Source organism: Lycium barbarum, chromosome 3, assembly GCF_019175385.1.
Source record: "Lycium barbarum isolate Lr01 chromosome 3, ASM1917538v2, whole genome shotgun sequence".
Classification (NCBI taxonomy): Eukaryota; Viridiplantae; Streptophyta; class Magnoliopsida; order Solanales; family Solanaceae; genus Lycium; species Lycium barbarum.
Window position 1 is genome coordinate 120,079,179 of NC_083339.1, and position 24,686 is coordinate 120,103,864.

Sequence of the window (24,686 nt, forward strand, 5' to 3'; positions counted from 1 at the left end):
CATTGTAACCAAATTACACACAGAACTATCAAACACAATGCCACAAAAGATTTTTTTTTTTAATCATATCATAAATTGGGAGCTTCAACTTTTAGAAATTGAGCTTTTTCTAACTTTATAAACTTTATATGCACGAAAAAACTTGGTTAGAAATATATGAATTGCTACTAGGGAGAAGAAAAACATTAACGTCAAATGACTTCATTTATGTTAATGTATATGGACAACATGGAAAATTAATATTTAGTTTTGGTTTGTGCTTCATTTAAATTAATACATATGGACATTGGGATAAAACTGCAAGCCGAAACATAATGTTAAAATGCTAAGAAACAAAAACTATGACGAAGTTAAAGAAATATTTACAAAAGTAGACCATAAATAAATATTTTTATGTATAAAATAATTTTAAAAAAATTATATATATATATATATATATATAATAGTTGGTTGAAAATTTAATTTTTTTAGTTAATACCATCAAACTAATCATGGTCAAAAAAAGTTTTCGGTACCAAAATTCGGGGTGGGCATAGTGTGGGCCAACTCGAAATTCAAACTGAAATTCGAATTTTTGGATATTTGATGTGGATTTTTGGATTATGGATTGGACTTCGGATTTTATTTTTAAAATTACTGAATTTCGGATTGGATAACGCATTTAGTACTTCGAATTTTCGAAAATTTTATACCTTATATTTAGCCCTACCCATATTATATGTGCCCAATACTAATTAATCTAAAGGTCTAATAGATTGGTACTCTGCGGCCTTACCTATTATAATATTAAAGTCAAATATATAATTTTCGACTAAATTAAATTTAATATAGCTTGCAAAGTTGGAGTTTACTTCACTACTTTAAGAATAAGACAACTTCTGTTGAAACAAAGGGAATAATGTAGAACTGAACTAGTGCCTTGATACCTTTTGGTTTAGTGGTAATAACTCTTTGTTGAATCCATATATTTGGTTTCACATTATGCTAAGACATGAAACTTGTAACTGGGCAATGAATTTCATTCCTTTAAGCTTGCCGTAAAGGCTCAAAGCAAAATCGAAAATCCGAAATATTCAAACCGATTAATCCAAAACCGAACTTAAAAGATCCAATCCAATCCGAGTTTATTTGGATTGTAATATCTTTGATTCGAAAACCAAAATTTTCATATCCAATCTAACGGCCCGAACGCCCATCGCTAACCAAAATAATAACATGATTTATTGTCTAAAAGTATAAAATGTCATGTTCTATTAAATTAAAAATTGATAAAATATATTAACAACAACATAGGTCACAGACAGATTTTAGTAGCTTTTTTCCTTTTAAATCTTACCATTAAGAGAGATTTAATAATTAGTATCTGTAACACTCTGTAAATTCGGGTTAGGTGTGAATATGTTAAATGAGTATTAATATGACATTTTAGCCATATGAAGTCTCATCGGGATGAGTCTGGGTGGAAATAGTTGTTTTGAAATCATGACGGATAGTGAGGTGCATAAGATTCGGTAGAATCGACTAAGTGTTCGATAGGTCTGTCTTCCATCCTTTCTTGAAATTCCATTGAGAATTTGGGAAAACTTAAAACATGAAAGTTGTTTCTCTTTGAAATATCTTTCCAACGATATAAGGTGAAGCTCAAACGAACCTATGAGTAAAAAGTTATGACCGTTTTACCAATCTGTATTTCGTAGGTCGTGTCGCAAGTTGAACGCCCGAAGTTGTGCCTCTCTGGCACAAATTGTGGTGGGGCTGCATCCCACTAGTCACACCTGTGTCTCGCAGGTGGTGACACTGCTTTAAAAGTTCAGATTGTGAATTTTTTGAAAATTATTCATTTCATTTCGTTTTGGCTGACTTTTTCAAGAGAAAAGACCCTACAACTTCCCCAAGCCCCCTAAGGCGAGTTCTTCCTCAAAACCCAAGTATTCTTCCATCATATTAGCAAGGAGTAACACCCATATACGGATTATTTTAACAAGATTCTACTCTACAATACTAAGGTTTTCAAGAAAACCCTTCTCAAAGATTCAAGTTCATATTTTTGGGATTCTTCTCCAAAGTTGAGTTCTTATTGAGCGGTTTGGAGCAATTAAGGTATGTAAGACTTTCCTATTCCAATTGATTATAACTTTGAATTGGTGATTATGGACTATAAGTTCTTGAGATATACATTGATGGGTATGATAGAAGAAAAGCATGAACGAGTATATGTTTGAATTGTTGACTTAGGGTTGTTGTTATCTTATGGGTGATGAAGAATGATGTAAATTGTATCTATATGAGATTGTAGAATCATATAGGAGCAGGAGAATAGATTGTTGGGTGTAGAAGCACCATTGATGAGAGTTGTAAAACTCCATGCCCACCAAGTGTTCGATAAAATATTTAGATGACCAAAATGTGAGTACTCTTACTAATATTGATTCCCTTTGACCTATATTGCTATAGATTAAAGTCGAAAGGGATGACGAACGTTGTATTGTTGGGATCGAAATAATCAGGGCGTTATGCGGAAGCAAACAATTGCAAAACTTGAACAACGATAAATCAGACGACAAAGAAAAGTATACTAAAGACGCATAATGCTTTAATATGATTTGGTCAACTGACCTACATATTGAAAAACTAATATTAAAAAGCATAAAACCTACTGAGATAATAATTTTCCCCTAAGCAAGATTCTTTAATGACTACATTGTGGATGTTTATGTTGTTTATGAGAAGAGAAAACCTTCTATTTATAGAAGTCCAAAACTTCTCCTCCAAGAAAAGGATAGACATGGTTGAAGCCTTTTCCACAAAGAAATCCTTTTCCACCAAAAAACCTTTTTGAAATAAAACATAATTATGGTAAAATCTAACTAAGGTAAGAAATTTAGGGCAAACCCTAACAGTATTACGCTTAAAGGCCGGAGTTTAGGTATGTAAGGCTAAGTCTCTACGTGTGAGAATGTTAATGATTCTCCCCACGCCACTTTCTTTTACGACTATTATGAATTGCCTCAGAAATAGAGTTAAGTCTTAGTTTCATGGAAAGCTTTAGAACTTTTATTCTCTAAACGATATAGTTTCGTAATTCGTTCATGATTTTCATTCTGAATGTCGTGAACTCAATACGTAATCAATATAGACTCGTGTTTGATATCCCATGGGTCTCAGTCATGAAAACTCAGTATGCTTATGAACAGTTAGTGCTTTAAACTCCATAATCAGTTCATGAACACATGTTTCAGCATTGTAATGTTCAGTATTCCAGTGTTATGCATTACAGTATGATTCTCAGTTCGTTAATATAAATTTGAATGTTGAACACTTGTATTTGGGCCCGCGGCCACAGTTTATGTATACGTATACTTGGGTCCGAGGCCACAGACTCGTGCCCTTATATTGGGCCTGAGGCCACAAATTATTAACTCAATTAAAACATGTGATTTCACATTCAGAACATGGAGTACTTATGACTATACTTCTCTTGTTTAGTTAGGCTATTAGTATGTTTCAGTATATCACATATTTATTGATTTTGGCTGCCCTTTCCCTGAGCACCCCACACTATTATTTCTTTAAGTTGATTTTACATACAAGTACAATTAAAATGTACTTACGTCCCTTTTTCCTGAGGCCTGCATTGCACGATGCAGGTACTGATTTACAGGACGACGGATCTGCTCGCTAGGATTCTCGTATCAGCTGCTTGGTGAGCCCCAGTAATTTAGACAGTCAGGTATGCCGGGAGCCTTGTCCCGGTAAACAGTTAGTGCTTCGTTATTCTTTAGAGGCTTCATAGACCAGAACAACAATCAGTCAGTGTTTAGCAGACTTTTATGATAGCCATATTGGCTATGTTTTTACACTTCAGACTTATTCCACATTTATGATTATTCAGTTAGACATTTCAGTAGTTCAACATGTTTACATATTATATTTCGCATCAGTATATGTCCCATGTTGATTCAACCAGCCATGTGGTTTGCTCGATCACATGTAGTCAAGCACCGAGTGCCGTGTTACGCCCAGACCATGGTTCAGAGCGTGACAGTATCAGTAAGAGAAAATAAACCCAAATAAATCTCAACCTTTAAAACATAAAAAGGCATGCGGCACCATGGCTGCATTGACCAATACCTACTGGAGCAATAAACAACGGATCGGAGCACCAAATTCACCAAGAATCGATCTTTGTGAAGTTACACGACCAATTAATAATACATATTAACGTGTAAATGAAAGATAGGAAGTTATACGAAAGTTTCAAAGTGGTACAATACTACATTGCCTTCAAAATAGTAAGTCTATTAGTAGCATTATAGCCCTATGGTGTGACTACGAGACCTTGTTTAGTGACAGCCTCTTTAAACATCTGAAGGGAGTCCTGTAGATCATCACAGAGCTGGTATGGATCTGGAATCACCTGTGGATCCACCGACATTGAAATTGTCATTTTATTGTAATAACTCTGGAAATGCATCGTCAGTGCCTGCAACCACACCAAATTCATAAATGACATTTCTTATACATACTACATAAATATACAAATATCATCATTATTCAAATTTCTTCTTGCACAAATGAAAGTTGGGATATTTCTTTTTATGTCATTAAGCATGTGCTTGATTATCAATTGGTTAGCAATTTTAAAAAGAAATAGTATTTGAAGTTAAGGTGAAGAAAAGTATTTAGAAGTTGAAGTTCTGTTTGAACGTAAATACAGTTGAAGTTTTGTGAGTGAAGACTTAAAAACCCCCTAATAGTTGTTTGGCCAAACTTCCAAAATTTCTTATTTGAAAAGTAATTTCCCTTTGATAAAAATACTTTTGGAGATTGAAAGTTTATATTTGACTATTTAATCTGAAAATCACTCTTGTCAAATTTGTGTTAAGTCAAGGTTCTAAAAGTGCTTCTAGAAAGGAAATATACTTTTTAAAGTTTTTGAAAAATAATTTCTGTTACTACTCAAAAACACTTAGTTATATTTTCTTAAAAGCTTGATCAAACACCTCATAAAATCTATTTTTTAAACTTTACATTTCATATTTCAAGTTTGAAGTTGGAATAATGGTCAATTTGATTAACATGTATTAATTTGAAATAATTTTAATTATTCTTCTAAATTTTTAAAACAATATCTATGGACAAAAAGGGCCAAATTAAAAATGTCAAAAATCAACTAAGGGAGTAATGAATGAAGTATACTAACATGTGGGGGAGTAAATAAATGAAGTATTTACTAACATGAGGGAGTCCATAAATTGTAGGAGCAGCATAAGCTAACTTATGCCCGAAAAATGTGATCTCTTCTTGAGGGCCCACCATGTTCGATAATAGGACGGTGGTGTGAGACAGAACTCTCTTTGTGAGCTGAGCCCCCACCTTTCATTTTATGCAAAACATAAGAAAAACAAGAATTATTAGACTTATATAAGATTTGAAGTTTATAGTTTTGAATTTTAATCTTTTTAAAATTAATAATTTGTACATATTCAATGAATTTTTAAGATAAATATAAAATTTAAATTAAAGTTGCGAAATTCGAACTAATCGTAACGCACATGGTAACTCCGCCACAACTTACACACACTACATATATTAAGACAAAGAACATAAGTATATACTAAGCAAATTATTTCTCACCTCCGAATCAGTTTTTACGATCTTTTTCAGTATCTATTCAAAAAAGAATAATTCTTTTTAAACTTGGAACAATATATTATAAACACGAAGTTTTGAAATTACAAATTTCAATACTACTCATATTTTAGCCTGTACTGCGTGCCAATTAAATGGCATTACATATAAAATGAGAAGAAGAAAAACTCACCTTAGATCCAAATATTTCTTGTATTAGCTGAGCAGCAGCAAAAGAGAATCTGGATTCAAGAGAGAGCTTCTTTCTGTCAATAATGGTTTTAGCTTGGCGGATATAATCCAACGGGTTTTCGGGTAAGCTAATGGGAAATTGGGTCAGCACATATCCAATTTTATTGCCCCATTTTGCCTTTGATTTTTTCTCCATCATCTCTGCTAGAGCCTGAATGCATTAAACCACTAATGCCACAAGGAATACACTAATTGGAAAAAGAAGTGGTACTATCAACTTTTACTACTACCTTTTTATTGTATTTATGTGTTTTAGTTCCATTTGAAATTTAATGATGTAAGAAGACTTTTACATCTGATGGTCTTAAATTAAAGTTGTGTATGATATATTAAAGATATTCTTTGAATCTTATGATTTTAATTAAATATACCATGCCATTCTTATAAGAAAGTGTCGTTAAAGATCTATCTACATTGCTCAGACTATTAAGAAATATCGATAAGTGTGTGTCAAATCCTCCAAAAACAGTGATACGGTTACGACATCATTTTCGAAAAGTCTGAGTAACAAATATAGCCTATTTGGCCAAACTTATTTTTCTCCAAAAGTACTTATTTTTTTCAATAAGTGCTTATTTTAAAAAAGGTGAGCTGTTTGGCCAAACTTTTGGAAGAAAATAAGTGCTTCTGAAGAGTAACAAAAGCAGTTTTTCAGAAGCTAAAAAAAATAGTTTCTGCCCAAAAGCATTTTTTTTAAAAGCAATTTTGAGAAAAATACACTTAGAAACACTTTTTAAAAGTTTGGCCAAACACCAATTGCTGCTAAAAAGTGTTTTTTAAATTGATTGGCCAAACAAAAATTGTTTTTCGCTAAAAGTACTTTTTTAATAAGTACTTTTGAAAAAAACACTTTTCAAGATAAGCTGATTTTAGAAGTTTGGCCAAGCAGGCTATAATAGTGTTGAAGGTACAATGATAAATGTTGTAATTAAAAACTTACTCTACTAGATATGGAAAGATGTATTTTAAATAGAGTAATAGAAAAGTAAGACAAATAAATTGAAAGAATGGTTGTTACTTTAATTCCAGTAGAAGGTCTGATGTTAAAAACAATAGATCCTCTGAGACGAATGTTCTTGGGCAGATTATTTGTCTTGCTGCTTCCTTTCCCATTCGTGTTACCTGAAGATACACTAGCTCTTTATTAGTAGTAGCTATTAGTAAAAATTGACATGTAATTACATATCTTAAACTCAGCTTTCGTTCAGTTCATGAAAATTGCTACTACTACTATATATATTATAGCTTAATATGTAGATAATACTTTGTTATGCATATTTTGATGAAAATATTACAGCAATCCGTATGATAATAATTTTAGCTAGCCTATAATTAAGCATTAACCTTACTTTGAAGCAAAATTAAGATTCAATTGTAACACAGAAAGTTATCTATTACCACCGGAAAAGTTTCGATCGAGTCATATGAAACGTAACCTACCCTGATTAATTACTAAAGTAAAGAGGCATGATTTAACTAATTATAAACAAAAAAGGTTTGTACTGTGCTTACAATTTTGAAAAATGCAGGAATGGAGCAAATGCATATATACAGAGTACGTACAGTTACACTTTGACCACAAGTTAAATACACAAAACTGTAAGCAGTTGGGGTAATTAATAGAGAGTAGAGGGAAAACAGACTGACCATATCTTCTATTCAAATAGCGCGACAAACCAGCTTGTGTTATGCCCATCACTACATCATTAATGGTCTACAAGAACCACAATATAATTACATAATCAAAGCCAGAACTATATGCATGACAAACAGGGGGTTACAAGAAAAAAAAAACATTAGAATATATGTGGTTAAAGGAAAAATTCAAAATCCAAACTAGGCCAAAAATAGCGGAAAACAACTGATCACAATAGGAAAAATATAGTAGTATATAATAGTGGGAGCTATTAATGAGGATTGTAGACAGAATTCTGTTGCCACTAACATGGCAGACAAAAACTGCATGACTTCCTATCCCATTGCAAAGAAGCAATTAGACACACAGATTTTTGTGGACCTAAAATTATCCCTTTATTGACGCCATGAATCCAGTATGAGGAGAGTAGCCATACCAAGATAGATTATAGGTGTGGGTCTATGTGTATATACACGAAGACCACCCTAAGGAACTTTTATATGGTTAATGTATTCTAACTTATTGTAGTAGATAATTTATTTTTATTTTTTAAAGTAACTGATTTCACTTTTATATGTAATCGTATGCAATTATTTTAAAGGACGTGATATTTTATGCGCTATAAGATAAATTAACTGATACATAAAAAATAAAAATATAAAGCAAAAAAAAAAAAACTGATACATAAAAAAAAAAAAAAAAAAGACAAGAAGGAATAGATATTCTCTTGGTTTCATTTTTTGTGAAGCTGTTTTACCGGTCATAGAGTTAAAAATAAAGATCTTAATGAAATTTGTGATTTTAGCTGGTGACTTTCCTTAGCCATTCATTGCGAACACGTCATAATAGTTGTGTGGTCATAAATTATGTCAATAAGGGTATGTTCGGCATAAAGGAAAATAATTTTCAAAGAAAATGTTAATTTCCAGGAAAGTAAGTGAGTTTAATTCTTACTTATTTTCTTGTGTTCAGTACTTAAGCAAAAAATATTATTCTAAAATCTTTTTTATATAAACTAGATAAATACTATGGGAGGTGGTGTGGTGGGATAGAGGTGTGGGGTGGTGGGGATGGAGGATACGTGGTTGGGAGTGAAGATGAGGTGTGTTGGAGCGCCACAATCAATGTGGAATGCCACTTGTGAAACTTATTTTCCTTATTTTAAAGGAATTTAGTTTTTTAGATTAGTAAAACGTTTTTTTAAAACTTTTGACCAATCGAACATAAGGAACTTGATTTTTTTTTTTCTTGAAAATATTTTCCTCCATACTAATCACACTCTAAGAATAAAATAGGAAGTTGAAAACTATCTGAATAAAAAAATATGTCATTCTTCTTTTTAACCTATCTAAAAAGGGTCACGTAAATTGAAAAGAAAATAGTATAGTAGAAAGTGCACATTTACCAAGTTCAAGGCATTCTTGACTATTTTCATGTCGTCAAGGCTGATAGTCCTGTGCACAAGTCTCTTAGGATTATGTTCAACCCCAGCTCCTCCTTTCATCGGTGTCTCAGTGTCATTTAGAAACAAAATAGTCGCCAAAAACAAAACAGCATCCACAGCCGTATTCCAAAACACCATAAACAAAAACCAAATATAGTAACAAAACCGCCTACAAAATCCAGCCTTAGTTTTTTCTTTCTTGGTACTTGAAGGCATAGTGGGCAATGCTTCTGGATCCGAAGCCTTTCTAGTGCATGCCAAAACTAAAGAGATAATGGACATGCCATCACCAATTGAATGGTGCAATTTCAGAATCCCTACCGCATCTGCTTCAGATGTTTTCACGTTTAAAATGTGAACCTCCCAAAGTGGCTTTGTCATGTCCATAGGTATTGTTGTTAGATTTGACGTGTAGTTCTCCAAGAATTCGTCTGGTGATTCCATGTCCGGGTCCAAATCAGGACACACTATATGGTCTTCCACATTTACCGTCGTTTTCATCCACTTCCTTACACCTTTCTTTGCATCCACCACCTTTTTTTGGGACAAAAAAGTTGAAACATAAGCAAAGGGAGCACTAAAGAATGTGTCGCTATAAGAAGGTGAAGAAAGTATACACTAGCGGCATAAAGAATTTTTATTGTAATAATGTATTTTGACTTCTTGTAGTACTTTTAGTGGTCATCAGTGGCGAGTTACGTACGGCGAAGGAGGTTCAATTGAATCTCCTCTGCCTGAAAATTCTATGATATAGCTGAAATTATATATAAACCGCTTTATATAAAAACAAAATTTAGTAGGTGTTTGGACATGAATATATTGGTTGATACTTGAAAAAAGTAGTACTAGTTTGTATTTGAAGTTGGGTTGAAAAAGGACATTTGGAAGTTAAAGTTGTGTTTAGGACGTGAAAAAGCAATTGAAGCTCTGTGAGTGAAAACTTGAGAAAAAACTCCTAAAATCTATTTTTCAAATTACACATTTCAGGTTTGAAGTTGAAATAACAGACAAAGTTTAAAGATTGTCAATGCCATTTTTTGTGGCCCGTTGGCGGTTAGTGTATAGAAGTTAAACTTAAAGAACAAACATTTCTATGTACCGGTATACTGGTGAAGCGAGGGTGATTGAGAAGAGTGGACTCGAGCCCCTTTTTGATGACATCGCGGTTGATCTTTGTAGTGCAACCTAAAATGGCAAGAATGTGGCAACTGAGGGCTTTAGTATGGAACAAACGTGTAGCTGGGCTTGCTGGCTCTTGTTCTCGTTCCTGTTCCGGCTCTATCTCCAAGACCGTGCTATTTTTCTGGCCATTGGTCACGCTCATTTTAGGTTCTGTTTTGGTCTTTGTGTCAATAGGTTTAGGACCAAGGCTCCCCATTGGTTTGTTGTTGAACTATAGGAAACTGAATAACTAAGCTTGTAAGTGAAATGCCTCAAGGAGAGTAGTTTCTTTATTGGTGTACATACATACATATATAAAGATGGTAATGAAAGCCTGCACATGAAACCACATTTAATTATGCAAGACGAGACAAGTTACGTCTAAGTCGTCTAGTAAAAATAGCCGATGGAGATCCTGTAACTTATTGCATCTATATTTGTATACGGTAAAAACCGGATGCGAGGCAAACCGGTGGAGCGAGGGGACCGACTGATCTGCCTTCTTCGTCATTGGAACGACCAAGCCCGGTGACCTGAGCATTCGTGGCCGTTGGTCCGTGTAGCCGTTGGTCCGTGTGGCCGTTGGTCCGAGTAGCCGTTGGTCCGTGTGGCCGTTGCACGCGGGTCACGCGCCAGTAACGTCCTGTCCTGGTCAACTACCCACCATGCGTGTGTCAGACGGCGCCGTCAGTCTAATCCCACCAAATCCGTGCAGAGCTGTCCTTGTTGCTATTATTTTATTAGTTCACATCATATGAGACCCATGGAGGTCACACTATAAATAGAGCACATCCCCCTCCTTTGTAAGGGTTGGCTTCTTCATTTTCCAAGAACACTTGTAATAGAAAAATATATATGCAATCTCTCTCTCAATATCTGATCCGGCCAAGGCCGTTTGTTTCCATTTACGTTGTGTTTCTTCCATTAAGTATTCAACATGGCTTCTAAACGTTCATGTCCGTAGCAAATTAAGCAAATCACCGTTACTAGCCGTTTTATTACCAAATACTCACACGCCTATTTTCTGCTATCAAATATATATATCAAGATCCAAGCACATATCCTTTACCCGCGTACAAATTCAATTGCTTTCCCAATTTCGGGGTAAACAGTTTGGCGCCCACCGTGGGGCTAGGATAATAGTGGTCTTTGATCTTGATCTCTATCTTACCCATCAAAATCAGAAACATCCACTGTCCGTCTCTGAAAAAACGGACCAAATGGCTAACAGTGGGCAATCTGGTCACGTCAACAACAACGAGATCGTGGTCGAAAATGAAGGCAGCGGGCCACGAGGATCGCCAAACCCCACTGACCCTTTAAATACTAACAATTCAATTACTTTGTCCAGGACACAAGTCCGGAAAGAACCGGATACCCCGAATGATAATATTGACTTGCGTTTAATTTTTGAAATGTTGCAGGAACAGAGAGCGGCGATTGCCGAACGGGGAATCGCAATAGCCCAGCTGCAAAACGGAAGAGGTAAAACGACCCCGGAAAAGACGAAGAGTGTTGCTGAACCCAGAGGAGATGAGGCACGAATGGTTGAAAGCAATGGCTCCGGAGCTGGTCCATCCACCGAGGTTCTGAGAATGCTCGAAATGTTGGCGAAGCGGGTGGACTCGACCGAAAAAAGGGTGGAGACATATAACTCTCGGGTGGATCAAATCCCGGGGGCTCCGCCTATTTTGAAAGGGCCGGATTCAAAGAGGTACATCCAAAGGCCTTTTCCTCCGAGTGCAGCTCCGAAATTGATCCCGAAGAGGTTCAAAATGCCGGATATCCAAAAATATGATGGCACAACGGACCCTCACGAACACGTGACCTCATACGCCTGTGCTATAAAAGGCAATGATATGGAAGATGATGAAATCGAATCCGTGTTGCTGAAAAAGTTTGGGGAAACTCTGTCAAAAGGAGCATTGACTTGGTACGATCATCTGCCCGAGCATTCAATCACTTCTTTCGAAATGCTCGCCGATGCCTTCATAAAAGCACACGCCGGAGCCAAAAACGTGCAGGCTCGAAAGACGGATATTTTCCGTATAGCCCAAAGAGACAAGGAGCTATTGCGTGAATTTGTCATCCGGTTCCAAAGGGAACGAATGGAGCTCCCCCCGGTTCCGGAGGAATGGGCCGCACAAGCTTTCACAAAGGGGCTCAATGTTCAGAGCTCGACGACTTCATTCAAATTAAAGGAAAGCTTGCTGGAATACGAGGCTGTGACCTGGGCGGATGTCCATAACCGATACAAGTCAAAAATTCGGATAGAGGATGACCAACTCGAGCTTCCCCCGGGGCCCGTAAAAATGAACAAAAGCTCGGAGAGATCACGAAAGAATTACGAACCGGAGGCCGGACCATCGAGGGAAAGGTATCGGCCATACTCTCGAAAACCAAGCTTCAGGTCAGAAAAATCAAGGGATGGCCCGAGTCATTTCTCCGGGCGGGGGTGATAAACGGGCCGAGTCCCCGGTTCAGGTATACCACCGAGGAGTCAAACGAGGAGGCTACAGCTGTGAAACTCGATCTCATGGATGAACTTCGCGAAAACGCGTTGGTCCGCATTGCAACCCAGAAGCAGAGAATGGAAAGGTACTACAATCGGAGAGCCAATTTTTGGCATTTCTAAGTTGGGGACTTGGTGCTTCGAAAAGATACCTCGAGCACCAAGAATCCCAACGGAGGAAAACTGGCTCCGAACTGGGAAAGACCGTACAAGATAACCGAGGTAACGGGCAAAGGATCGTGTCAGCCGGAATCCGTGGACGGGCAGCGATTGTGCAACAACCGGAACATGGCTCATTTGAAGGGATATTATTGCTAAGGTATGGACACCTCATGTTTAACCTTTTTTTTTTTGCAGGAAGTCAAGTACCGGATAAAGTTAGGATCTAGGTCTGAAAACGCGTGTTGCACTCTTTTCCTTAGTACGGGTTTGTCCCAAAATGGGTTTTTCGACAAGGTTTTTAATGAGGCAACAAGTACAACGTGTTACTTAACAAAAATAAGGACAAACGGCCGGGAACTCGGGGTCACGGCCTACGAGTGGGGGCTTGATAGCGCTCGCCTGATCTTGCAGCTCGGATAAACACTAGGGGACTTATACCCACATCGAGGTGTACCCCGGTTAATGGAAAACGGAGGAGCTCAACAAATCAAGACCGGACCTTCTGCATTAGGTTCCGATGTAAGGACGTAAGGACCAAACGATCATGATGAATCGTGTCCCATTTTTCATTTACTACGGCTAAGGAAGGAAGAATTAAAATTCTCATATGTACAAGCATTTTGCAAACGCAAAGTTACCAAAAGATGGTATAACAAAGTCTTGGGTGTCTTTCTATTAACAGGACTTCGCCCCGATGGTAACCGCCGTATTCCGGCACTGCCCCACTCACATACTCTATATCGAGGATTGTGCCCGAAATTCGACAAAGGCGACAAGGTCCTAATGACCCAAGCCAAAGCTCGGCAAATTCCCCCAAAACGGGGACTGCTACATCAAAAACTTTGCCAAGGTTGAAAAAATACCGACCCTGAAGAAAATGCCTATCGTAATTCGGAGACATCTGAACTTATGAAGCATCGGATAAGTCCCACGGGCACGGTGAATTAACGACTATGAGTCGACCTGTCCTAAAACGGACCAACGATCATGACCAAAATAATGGCAAACATTCAAAACGAAGGAATAAGAAGGTAACGACGAGCTGACAGGGCCACCGATTTCGGAAGTTATCCACTCCCCGTTACTCCGATATATCGGAGATCCGGGAAGTGTGGGGCTATCTGTATACGGTAAAAACCGGATGCGAGGCAAACCGGTGGAGCGAGGGGACCGACTGATCTGCCTTCTTCGTCATTGGAACGACCAAGCCCGGTGACCCGAGCATTCGTGGCCGTTGGTCCGTGTGGCCGTTGGTCCGAGTAGCCGTTGGTCCGTGTGGCCGTTGTACGCGGGTCACGCGCCAGTACCGTCCTGTCCTGGTCAACTACCCACCATGCGTGTGTCAGAAGGCGCCGTCAGTCTAATCCCACCAAATCCGTGGAGAGCTGTCCTTGTTGCTAATATTTTATTAGTTCACATCATATGAGACCCATGGAGGTCACACTATAAATATAGCACATCCCCCTCCTTTGTAAGGGTTGGCTTCTTCATTTTCGAAGAACACTTGTAATAGAAAAATATATATGCAATCTCTCTCAATATCTGATCCGGCCAAGGCCGTTTGTTTCCATTTACGTTGTGTTTCTTCCATTAAGTATTCAACATGGTTTCTAAACGTTCATGTCTGTAGCAAATTAAGCAAATCACCGTTACTAGCCGTTTTATTACCAAATACTCACACGCCTATTTTCCGCTATCAAATATATATATCAAGATCCAAGCACATATCCTTTACCCGCGTACAAATTCAATTGCTTTCCCAATTTTGGGGTAAACAATATTAAATTTATAGGTCCGAAGTAGGAAGAAATGGGTAGACAAGCCATTTTGCGGACAGCTAATTAAGCAAATAATCTAATCACTATTCAGAATTATTCAATGTTTAATCTCGTTTAAACAGAAAAATAAAATTTGATTAAAAAATATCCCTAGCTAAAATATAGAAAATTTATATCACACTTTTGAAAAATTCTGCAAGTTTGAAATGTGTAGTTCAAACTGAACCGTTTCGTTCTTGAAATTTATCATACAGTTTTCTTGGAGTTCCTCTTGCTTTATTTTGAAATTTTCTTTTGCATCATTTCAACTCTAGATTTTTTTTTGGAGTTCTGTTTACCCTGAATTTAGGTAAAAATTGAATTTGTAAGTGAGGTATAGGATATGTGGATAACTTTAATCTATTTTGTGTTTATGAGAAATATTTATGGATTTGTGTGCTTTAATATGTGTATATGAATATATATATATATATCAATGCCTTGAATGAATATGTTGCTATAGATGTATAAGCTAATGGTGTTAGAAGAATAAGCTAAGAGCACAAAAATCCACTGATTGGGACTAAAGAGAGAGAGAAATGATGCTTTAAAGTAACTTTTCGAACCTGACTTTCGATCGTTGGGATTCTTGGTGTTCAAAGTAACTTTTCGAAGCACCAAGTCCCCAACTTGGAAATGTTGAAAATTGGCCCTCCGATTATAGTGCCTTTCCATTCTCTGTTTCTGGGCTGCAATACGGACCAACGCGTTTTCGCGAAGTTCATCCGTGAGATCGAGTTTTATGGCCATGGCCTCCTCGTTTGACTCACCAGTAGTGTATCTGAATCGGAGACTCGGTTCACCAACTTCTACGGGGATGAGGGCTTCAGCCCCGTAGACCAACGAGAAAGGCGTTTCTCCTGTGCTTGATTTTGATGTGGTTTTGTAAGTCCACAATACCTCCGGTAGCACTTCCCTCCAGGGATGCTTCGATGTTTCAAGTCTTTTCCTTAGATTTTGAATTATTGTTTTATTCGTGGATTCTGCCTATCCGTTTGCACTCGGGTGATACGGAGTTGATACAATTTTCTTGATCTTCAACCCTTCGAGGAAATCATTGACTTTGCTGCCAATGAACTGAGGACCGTTATCACAAGTGATCTCAGCCGGTATGCCGAAACGACAAATAACGTGGTCCCATATGAAGTCAATAACCTCATTTTCTCTAATCTTTTCGAAGGCCTACGCTTCAACCCATTTGGAGAAATAGTCAGTCATAAACAAAATAAAACGGGCCTTACCTGGTGCCCATGACAGAGGACCAACAATGCCCATTCCCCACTTCATGAAGGGCCAAGGTGATATCACCGAGTGTAGTAACTCCCCGAGCTGATGAATCATCAGGGCATGCCTTTGACACCCACCACATTTCCAGACAAAATTCTTCGAATCCTCCTCCATCCGATTCCAGTAATAACCGGCTCTGATAATTTTTCGAACTAAGGCTTCTGCACCGGAGTGATTACAGCAGGTCCCCTCGTGGACTTCTCTCATCACATAATCAATTTCTCTGGGACCCAAAAACTTAGCCAGGGGCTCGAAGAAAGACCGTCAATACAATTGGTCGTCTATTAAGCAGGACTGTGCTGTTTTTGTCCTCAGTGACCGTGATTCTTTTGGGTCACTCGGGAGCTTTCCATCTTGCAAGTAGTCGATGTATTTGTTGTGCCAATCCCAAGTTAGACCCATCGTGTTTATTTCAGCATGCCCATTTTCTACCGCCGAATTCGCCAACTGTACTATAGTGCAGGGGTTGATTTCTTCCCCTTCGATTGAAGAGCCCAAATTGGCCAATGCGTCGGCTTCGCTGTTCTGCTCCCTGGGTACATGCTGTATGGTCCACTCTTTAAACTGGTGTAGTATCACTTGGATTTTCTCCAGATACTTTTGCATTCGTTCATCCTTAACCTCGAATACGCCATTTACTTGGTTAACGACCAAGAGGGAGTCGTCTTTTGCTTCAATTACTTCGGCCCCCATACTCCGAGCTAATTCCAAACCTGCAATCATAGCCTCATACTCGGCTTCGTTTTTAGTCAATTTAATAGTTCTAATCGACTGTCTAATGGCATCCCCGGCGGAGGTTTTAAGGACGATGCCTAGCTCGGAACCTTTGAGGTTCGAGGCCCCGTCCGTGTGCAAAGACCAAATACCCGAAGCCTTCCTCGAGGTTAGCAGATGTTCTTTCTCAACCTCGAGAATCATAGCCGGGGTAAAATCTGCCACAAAATCGGCCAAGATTTGGGACTTAATGGCCGTCCGGGGCTTATATTCGATATCATATCCGCTAATTTCTACGGCCCATTTGGTCAGTCTACTCGACAATTCCGGTTTATGCATGATGTTTTTTAGAGGATAAGTAGTTACTACGCATATCAGATGACATTGAAAGTAAGGTTTGAGCTTTCTTGAAGCACTTACTAATGCCAATGCCAACTTTTCAAGGTGGGGATAACGGGTCTCCGCATCCCCTAAAGTTCTACTCACATAATATATAGGAAATTGCGTACCTGATTCTTCTAGGACCAAAACATCACTTACCGCTACCTCGGATACGGCAAGCTAGAGAAACAACTGCTCATCCGCCTTCGGTGTGTGCAGTAGAGACGGGCTGGACAAGTACCTTTTCAATTCCTGCAAGGCTCTTTGACATTCCGGTGTCTAAACGAAGTCATTCTTTTTCCTTAATAAGGAGAAGAAACGACGACTTTTATCCGAAGATCTCGATATGAACCGACTCAGCGCTGCTATCCTTCCGGTGAGTCTCTGCACTTCTTTGACGTTATTTGCTATCTCAATATTCTCGATGGCTTTGATCTTGTCCGGGTTAATTTCAATTCCCCTGTTGGACACCATGAAACCCAAGAACTTGCCCGACCGGACACCGAAGGCACATTTCTCCGGGTTAAGCTTCATGTGAGTACATCGAAGGTTTCCTGCAAATGTTTTAAATGGTCCTCTGTTTCCAGGGACTTGAATACCATGTCATCAATATAAACTTCCATTGTTTTCCCTATTTGTTCTTCGAACATCCCATTAACTAGGCGTTGGTAAGTTGCACCGGCATTTTTTAATCCGAAGGGCATGCATTGTAACAGTAAGTCCCGTACCGGGTAATAAAGGACGTTTTCTCTTGATCCTCCGGGTGCATCCGGATTTGGTTGTACCCGGAGTAAGCATCGAGAAAACTTAACATCTCATGCCTGGCCGTCGCATCGATCATTCTATCGATGTGAGGCATCGGAAATGAATCCTTCGGGCATGCTTTGTTTAAATCCTTATAATCAACGCATATTCTAAATTTATTACCTTTTTTCGGCACCACCACTACGTTGGCTAGCCAGTCTGGGTATTTTACCTCCCGGATAGAGCCTATTTTCAAAAGCTTTATTATCTCATCCTTTACGAAGGCGTGCTTTGGCTCTACCATAGGCCTCCTCTTCTGTTTCACCGGGGGAAATCTCCCGTCAAGGCTGAGCTTGTGAGTCGTCACTTCCGGTGGCACACCTGTCATATCTATATGGGACCATGCGAAACAATAGGCATTAGCTTGAAGAAACTTAATTAACTTGTTCCTGAGCTCTGAGGTTAACCCCCGTGCCCAGGTATACCTTTCTATCCGGTAGATATTCGAACAAGATGACTTGCTCCAGCTCCTCTACTGTAGACTTGATTGCATCCGAGTCATCCGGCAAGACGAATGATCTGGGTACACCGAAATCATCCTCTTCATACCCCGGGTCTGACCCCCTCTGCTCCGTTGTCAAACCCGTATACTTTAGTTGCTATTTAGAGTCCTTGCCACTGACTAACTCATCTTCTTTTGGATCCGATTTTTTGGGAAAAAGTGGCGCTTCCTTGACCGCGAACATCTCCCTTGCAGCGGGCTGTTCACCTCGGATGGTTTTGATCCCCTCCGGTGTTGGGAATTTCAACAGCTGATGTAATGTCGATGGCACAGCCCTCATGCTATGTATCTACGATCTGCCAAGCAAAGCATTATACTTCATATCCCCTTCGATGACATAGAACACCACCTGCTAAATGATGCCGTCAATGTTAATCGGCAAAGAAATCTCCCCCTTCGTGGTTTCACTCGCCATATTGAACCCACTAAGCACTCGGGCCACCGATACAATCTGATCGAGTAGCCTTAGTTGTTCAACCACTCTCCACCAGATGATATTGGTCGAGCTACCTGGGTCAATCAAAATACGTTTAACTTATGACTTGAAAATAAGAATTGAAATTACCAACGCATCATTATGTGGTTGAATGATGCCTTTTGCATCATTATGTGGTTGCTGAAGGAGATGGAATCCTCGGGCACGAAATCTCGGTTGCGCTTCTCACGCACAACGGTAACCTTTGTCCGTTTCATCACCGGCCCTCGAGGAGCATCTGTACCCCCGATTATCATGTTGATTATATGCTGAGGTTCCACCGGTTCGGCCCGTTTGTGGGACAACCTTTCCTTGTAATGGCTTTTAACTCGTTCACTCAGGAATTCTCGAAGGTGGCCATTTTTCAGTAACCGAGCCACCTTCTCCCTCAATTAGCGACAGTCTTCAGTTCTGTGCCTATGAGTTTCGTGGTACTCACACATCACGCTCGGGTCCCGTTGACCGGATCTGATCTCGATGGTCTCGGCCATCTTGCTTCTGCGATACGACCAATGGCCGAGACGAGATTCGAGGTATTGATGCTGAAGTTGTACTCTGATATCCTCGGTAGGTCTTTATTGCTAGTCGAACTCTCGGCATCACTTCTAAATGATAGACCTCGACTGTTCGACGGGCGCTCGGTCCGTTTATCACCCCGATCAGAGAATTGACTGGGACCAACCCTTGATTTTTCTGACCTGACGCTTGGCTTTTGCGAATGATAGTACGGTCGATACCTTTCCCTCGATGGTCTTGACTTCGGCTCATAATTTTTCCTCGATCTCTTAGAGCTTTTGCTCATATTTATGGGCCCCGGGGGAAGTTCGAGTTAATCATCCTCCACCCGAATCTTTGATTCGTATCTGTTATAGACATCTTCCCAGGTCACAGCCTCGTATTCCAAAAAGTTTTCTTTTAGTTTGAACGGGGCCATCGAGCTCCGAGGATTAAGCCCTTTGGTAAAATCTTGTGCAGCCCATTCCTCCGGAACCGGAGGGAGCTCCATCCGTTCCATTTGGAACCGGTTGATAAATTCACGTAACAACTCATCGTCCCTTTGGGCTATACGGAAAATATCCGCCCTCCGGGCCTGCACCTTTTTAGCTCCTGCATGGGCTTTTATGAACGCATCCGCGAGCATTTCGAAAGAAGTGATTGAATGCTCGGGCAGATGGTCGTACCAAGTCAATGCACCCTTCGATATGGTTTCCCCGAACTTTTCCAACAACACGGACTCAATTTCATCATCTTCGACGTCATTGCCTTTTATAGCATAGGTGTATGAAGTCACGTGCTCCTGTGGGTCCGTTGTGCCGTCATATTTCTGGATATCCGGCATTTTGAGCCTCTTCGGGATCAATTTCGGAGCCGCACTTGGAGGAAAAGGCCTTTGAATATACCTCTTTGAATTCGGTCCTTTTAGAATAGGAGGAGCCCCCGGGATCTGATCCACCCGAGTGTTATGTGTTTCCACCCTCTTCTCAGTTGAGTCTACCCGCTTTGCCAATGTTTCGAGCATTCTCAGAACTTCGGTGGATGAACCGGCTTTAGATCCGTTACTCTCGACCATCCGTGTTTCGTCCCTTCTTGGTTCGGCGTTGCCTTTCGACCTCTCCGGGGCCGCTTTATCATTTTTACTTTGCAGCTGAGCTATGATGATTCCTTGTTCGGCGATGGCGGTTCTCTGTTCCTGCAACATTTCAAAAATTAAACGTAAGTTAACCTCATCCGGGGTATCTGGTACTTTTCGGCCTTGTGCCCAGGATAAAGTAACTGAATTATGAGTATTTAAGGGATCAGTGGCCGGCTGGGTGGCATTCTCCTGGTTCACGGTGTTCTGCCGGTTGAGGCCTTCTCTCGAGTCAACATAATTTGGGTCGATGGGATCTGCTGGTAGGTCCCGTAGCCCACTGTTTTCCTTTTCGGCCACAATCTCGTTGTTGACATGACCAGATTGCCCACTGCTTGCCATTTGGCCCGTTTTCACAGAGATCAGCAAAAGATTTCTTAAACCAACGGGTTGGAGAGAAGCCGAGATTAAAAAACCACTATTATCCTAACCCCACGGTGAGCGCCAAACTGTTTACCCCGAATTTAGGTAAAAATTGAATTTGTAAGTGAGGTATAGGATATGTGGATAACTTTAATCTATTTTGAGTTTATGAGAAATACTTATGGATTTGTGTGCTTTAATACGTGTATATGAATATATATATATATATATATATATATATATATATATATATATATATCAATGCCTTGAATGAATATGTTGCTAGAGATGTATAAGCTAATGGTGTTAGAAGAATAAGCTAAGACCACAAAAATCCACTGATTGGGACTAAAGAGAGAGAAATGATGCTTTAATATATATTTGCTATTACAATGTTCTAGATCTCAAAAAGCCAACCCCTAAAAGTAGGGAAATGTCCTCTATTTATAGTTTTGCCTCATGGGCTTTTTACACTACACAAAGCCCTTTTTGAAATAAAGAAATCCTAAAAGGATAAGATAGGACCATACGGTCTGACACCCGTATGGTTGTCAGTACAAAATGGCAGAGCGGTCTTGACGCGTGGCTGTTCTGCAGCAGGTAAACCGGACTAACGGTCACGCTCAACCCGGACACAGAGAAACCGGGCTGAGGGCCACGAAAACTTGACTAGGCGAAACCGGGCTAACGGCAACGCAGAGTTTGGTCCGGAGACACCGAACCAACAAATTTACTTCTCTTTTCTTCATCAGCCACATCTGGCGCAACCCCGGTCTGAAGAAAAAACTGATCATACTCGTGCTCATTTGATCTTATCACCGGCCCTGATGCCACCGATCTTGCGTATATCCGGTTTTTACCGTATACAAGTTCTACTAACAAGAGTTTCACTTTCACCATTTCGAATCCAAGGACAATTTACTGGAGTCCCACTTGTACCAATTTGAATTGGAAATTTGTTGAAGTTCCACTTGCACATACAACAAAACATTCACGTGTGGTACCTACAGCACAGTAGTTTCAAATGTAAAAAAGAATCATAATGGGGTAATTTTATCGGTGGTTCCCGGTGTTTTAAAAGGCGGGGGCGTAAGGCGGGGCGTTTTACATACGCCTCGACGAGGTGTAAGCCTCGAGGCACGGGGCGTAAGCCCCATGGGTATTTAATTTTTAGTATTTCTTAAAATAATAAAATTACAATAAATATTTTTAAATAGGTAAAATTACATAAATAAAAATAAAAAAAAACTGTAAATAAATGAAATATATATATATATATATATGTATATGTGTGTGTGTGCGTGTGAGCGCGCGCGCGCTTGATCCTCACAAAAAAAATGATCAAAGCCCATTATACACCGCTTATAACTTATAATTATATATAACATAATTTTACAAGTATAAACAATACAATGAAATAAAAGCTATTATGAAATGCAAAACAATTCTAACATTTTAACTTTCAAACACGGAAAAAAACACAGTTTCTTAAAACACTATTACTATCATACTATTCATTTTATCTCCCTATAAGCAAATAATCAATAAAATTTATCAATATTACAATTAAAACATAACTTCTTCATGAACAAAAAATAAAATTATTTGATAATTCTGATACATAGGACTTATGACCAATGACAAGTGAAAATGTACAATTCCGCTATGTGTTTTTTTTTTAAAAATAAGTGATATTCACCCTCACGACGTTCTCAAATAGTAAATATCCAATACTACGACTTGTTATATGAGTTACACCCAATCTTCTATTTCTATAGATGAAAAACTATTAAGTATCATTATTTTGTTAAACAATTATGAGGGTGAATGATTTTAATTAAGGAATTTAAAATATAATTTGTGTAAGAACTGTTAGGCGAGCCCTGGGCGTTGGGCGTTAGACGTGTTTAAGGCGTACGGTTCGGTGTTTAGGACGTAAGCCTCATAGGAACTAAGCCCCGCACGTTAGCCCCAGGGCGTTTTGCCACTGTCCTGCCCCGAGGCAAGCCCCGGGGCGAGTCCTGACACCGCCTTTTAAAACAATGGTGGTTCCTGAGAAGATGATGGGTAATTTCATGGATAGTTTCTGAGAAAATAATAATGTGGTAATTTCATGGGTTGTACCTATCTAAAAGCGAAGGGATAGAAGTTCAAATTAATAATAATTGTTTTGGAGTTTAATTTGAATTGATAAATGTGCAACTCCAGAATATTTCCTTGGATGTTTGAACTGAATATTTGAAGCTCCAGGAATTTTTGGAACTCCAACAACAATACTCTAGCACATTATGTTGGGAGTTTCTCTAGCACATTATGTTGGAGTTTTACTTGTTAAAATTTAGATGTTCTATATTTTAGCTAAGGGTATTTTTATCTAAATTTTATTTTCGTCTTTAAAAATAATAATATTTAGATACATTTCAAATGGTTGTTATTAATAAGCGGTCCAAAAATTAGCCATGCGGGCTTATTTTCTCTCTGTGGTTCTATCGGGCGGTAGTGCTTGACTAAAAAAAAAGTTCGACTTTGGGTCTCCTTTGGCTAAACTTATTTCACAAAAGAGAAGTTCTTGAGACATTATTACTAAGCGTTTCAAATACCTCAGTTAGAAGAGGCATATTCAGCTTCTTTGCCAGTTGCCACTTATATCCAACTTTGCATACATAGCTGTTTAGAAGAAGTTCTCTGCAACTATTTTGGGAGAAACATTTTCACTCCTCTGTTCAGCAAATGATCAAATTTTATGGCGTACTATATTTAGAGATGGTAAAATTAGCCAATAAAAATATGAACTATCCAACTCGTCCAAGTATGCGTGGATTAATGATTCACCTATTTAATACTTCCTCCATTCACTTTTACTTGTTCAGTATTTAAAAATAGATTTTTTCACTTTTGCTTGTCACTTTTAGCATATCAAGATAAGACAATTTATTTTTTCCTGTTTTACTCATAATATTAATTACTCACTTCAAATTATTTTTGAAATCTAATAAAAATATGCACCAATTAATATAAATATATTGATAAATTATACATTTAATTTATTATTTTTTAAACAATATAAAAAATTTAAAATAAATAAATAAAAGTGAACGGAGAAAGTAATTGATCAGCTCATTTTGATTCTTCCAATCAACTCACAAGAAACCTGACAAAAATAAATTGAACACAGTGGTTTATCGGGTAAAAAGAGGTTGATATTTTTGGAAAAGCAAACTGGTCAGATTCAGATTGGGAAAAAGACAATTGCTACAACAATATGAGGACATTTACTTATGTAAGAGGTTGGTTGGTGAAGAAGTTTTAAAACTTGCTGAAATACTAGCTTTTACATTGAATTGAATTAGTTGTGTCATTGATAGCATTAAATGTAAACAGTACTACTTCTGACACAGCAATAATTTTCAGTATTTACTAATCCCTCTACTCTATTTTTTCACGCCCCTAAAAAAAATATCGATTAAAAGAGTAATTTGACTAAATTAATTCTTATTTATTATTTCATCTCAATTTAATATTATTCTTTTTTTCACTACATTAATCTCTCTCCACATTTCTTAAGTAAAAGTAAAGATGGAAGCTAACAATTAATTATATTTTAATTTTTTAAAATGACAAGTATTTTGGACCATTAATTTTTGGTAAGGACAATAAGTAAAATGGACCGGAGAGAGTATTTAGTACTCCCTCTGTTCACTTTTACTGGTCCAATTTGGACTTTGCACATCTTTTAAGAAATAATAATTGATATGCGTTTTTTTTTACCACAATACTCATTAATTAATGTTTAGTCTTAGGTCTTGAAAAATAATTTGAAGAATAAACAATTATTGTTATGCTAAGAGTAAAAAATAAAATAAAAACTATATTTTCTCTTGATATGCTTAAAATGACAAGTAAAAATATCTTTAG

At 38.3% G+C, this 24,686-nt stretch overlaps 1 protein-coding gene across 3 annotated transcripts; it reads right to left on the reverse strand.

Moving 5' to 3' along the window:
- Positions 1-4,167: 4,167 nt before the first annotated feature.
- LOC132632073 (wax ester synthase/diacylglycerol acyltransferase 11-like) lies at positions 4,168-10,420 on the reverse strand. 3 transcript variants are annotated; one of them, XM_060347872.1, is made up of 7 exons: positions 10,063-10,416; positions 8,925-9,497; positions 7,531-7,597; positions 6,902-7,005; positions 5,825-6,034; positions 5,239-5,376; positions 4,168-4,483 (listed from the first exon to the last, which is right to left on the reverse strand). In XM_060347872.1, exons 1-7 carry the CDS (start codon positions 10,339-10,341, stop codon positions 4,319-4,321), a joined length of 1,536 nt encoding a protein of 511 aa, XP_060203855.1. In that variant the 5' UTR covers positions 10,342-10,416; the 3' UTR covers positions 4,168-4,318. The 3 variants fall into 3 exon arrangements, with proteins under 3 accessions (XP_060203855.1, XP_060203857.1, XP_060203856.1); XM_060347873.1 differs by having other exon boundaries at positions 4,350-4,483; positions 5,204-5,376; positions 10,063-10,418; XM_060347874.1 differs by lacking the exon at positions 5,239-5,376 and having other exon boundaries at positions 10,063-10,420.
- Between the last annotated feature and the right edge of the window lie 14,266 nt (positions 10,421-24,686).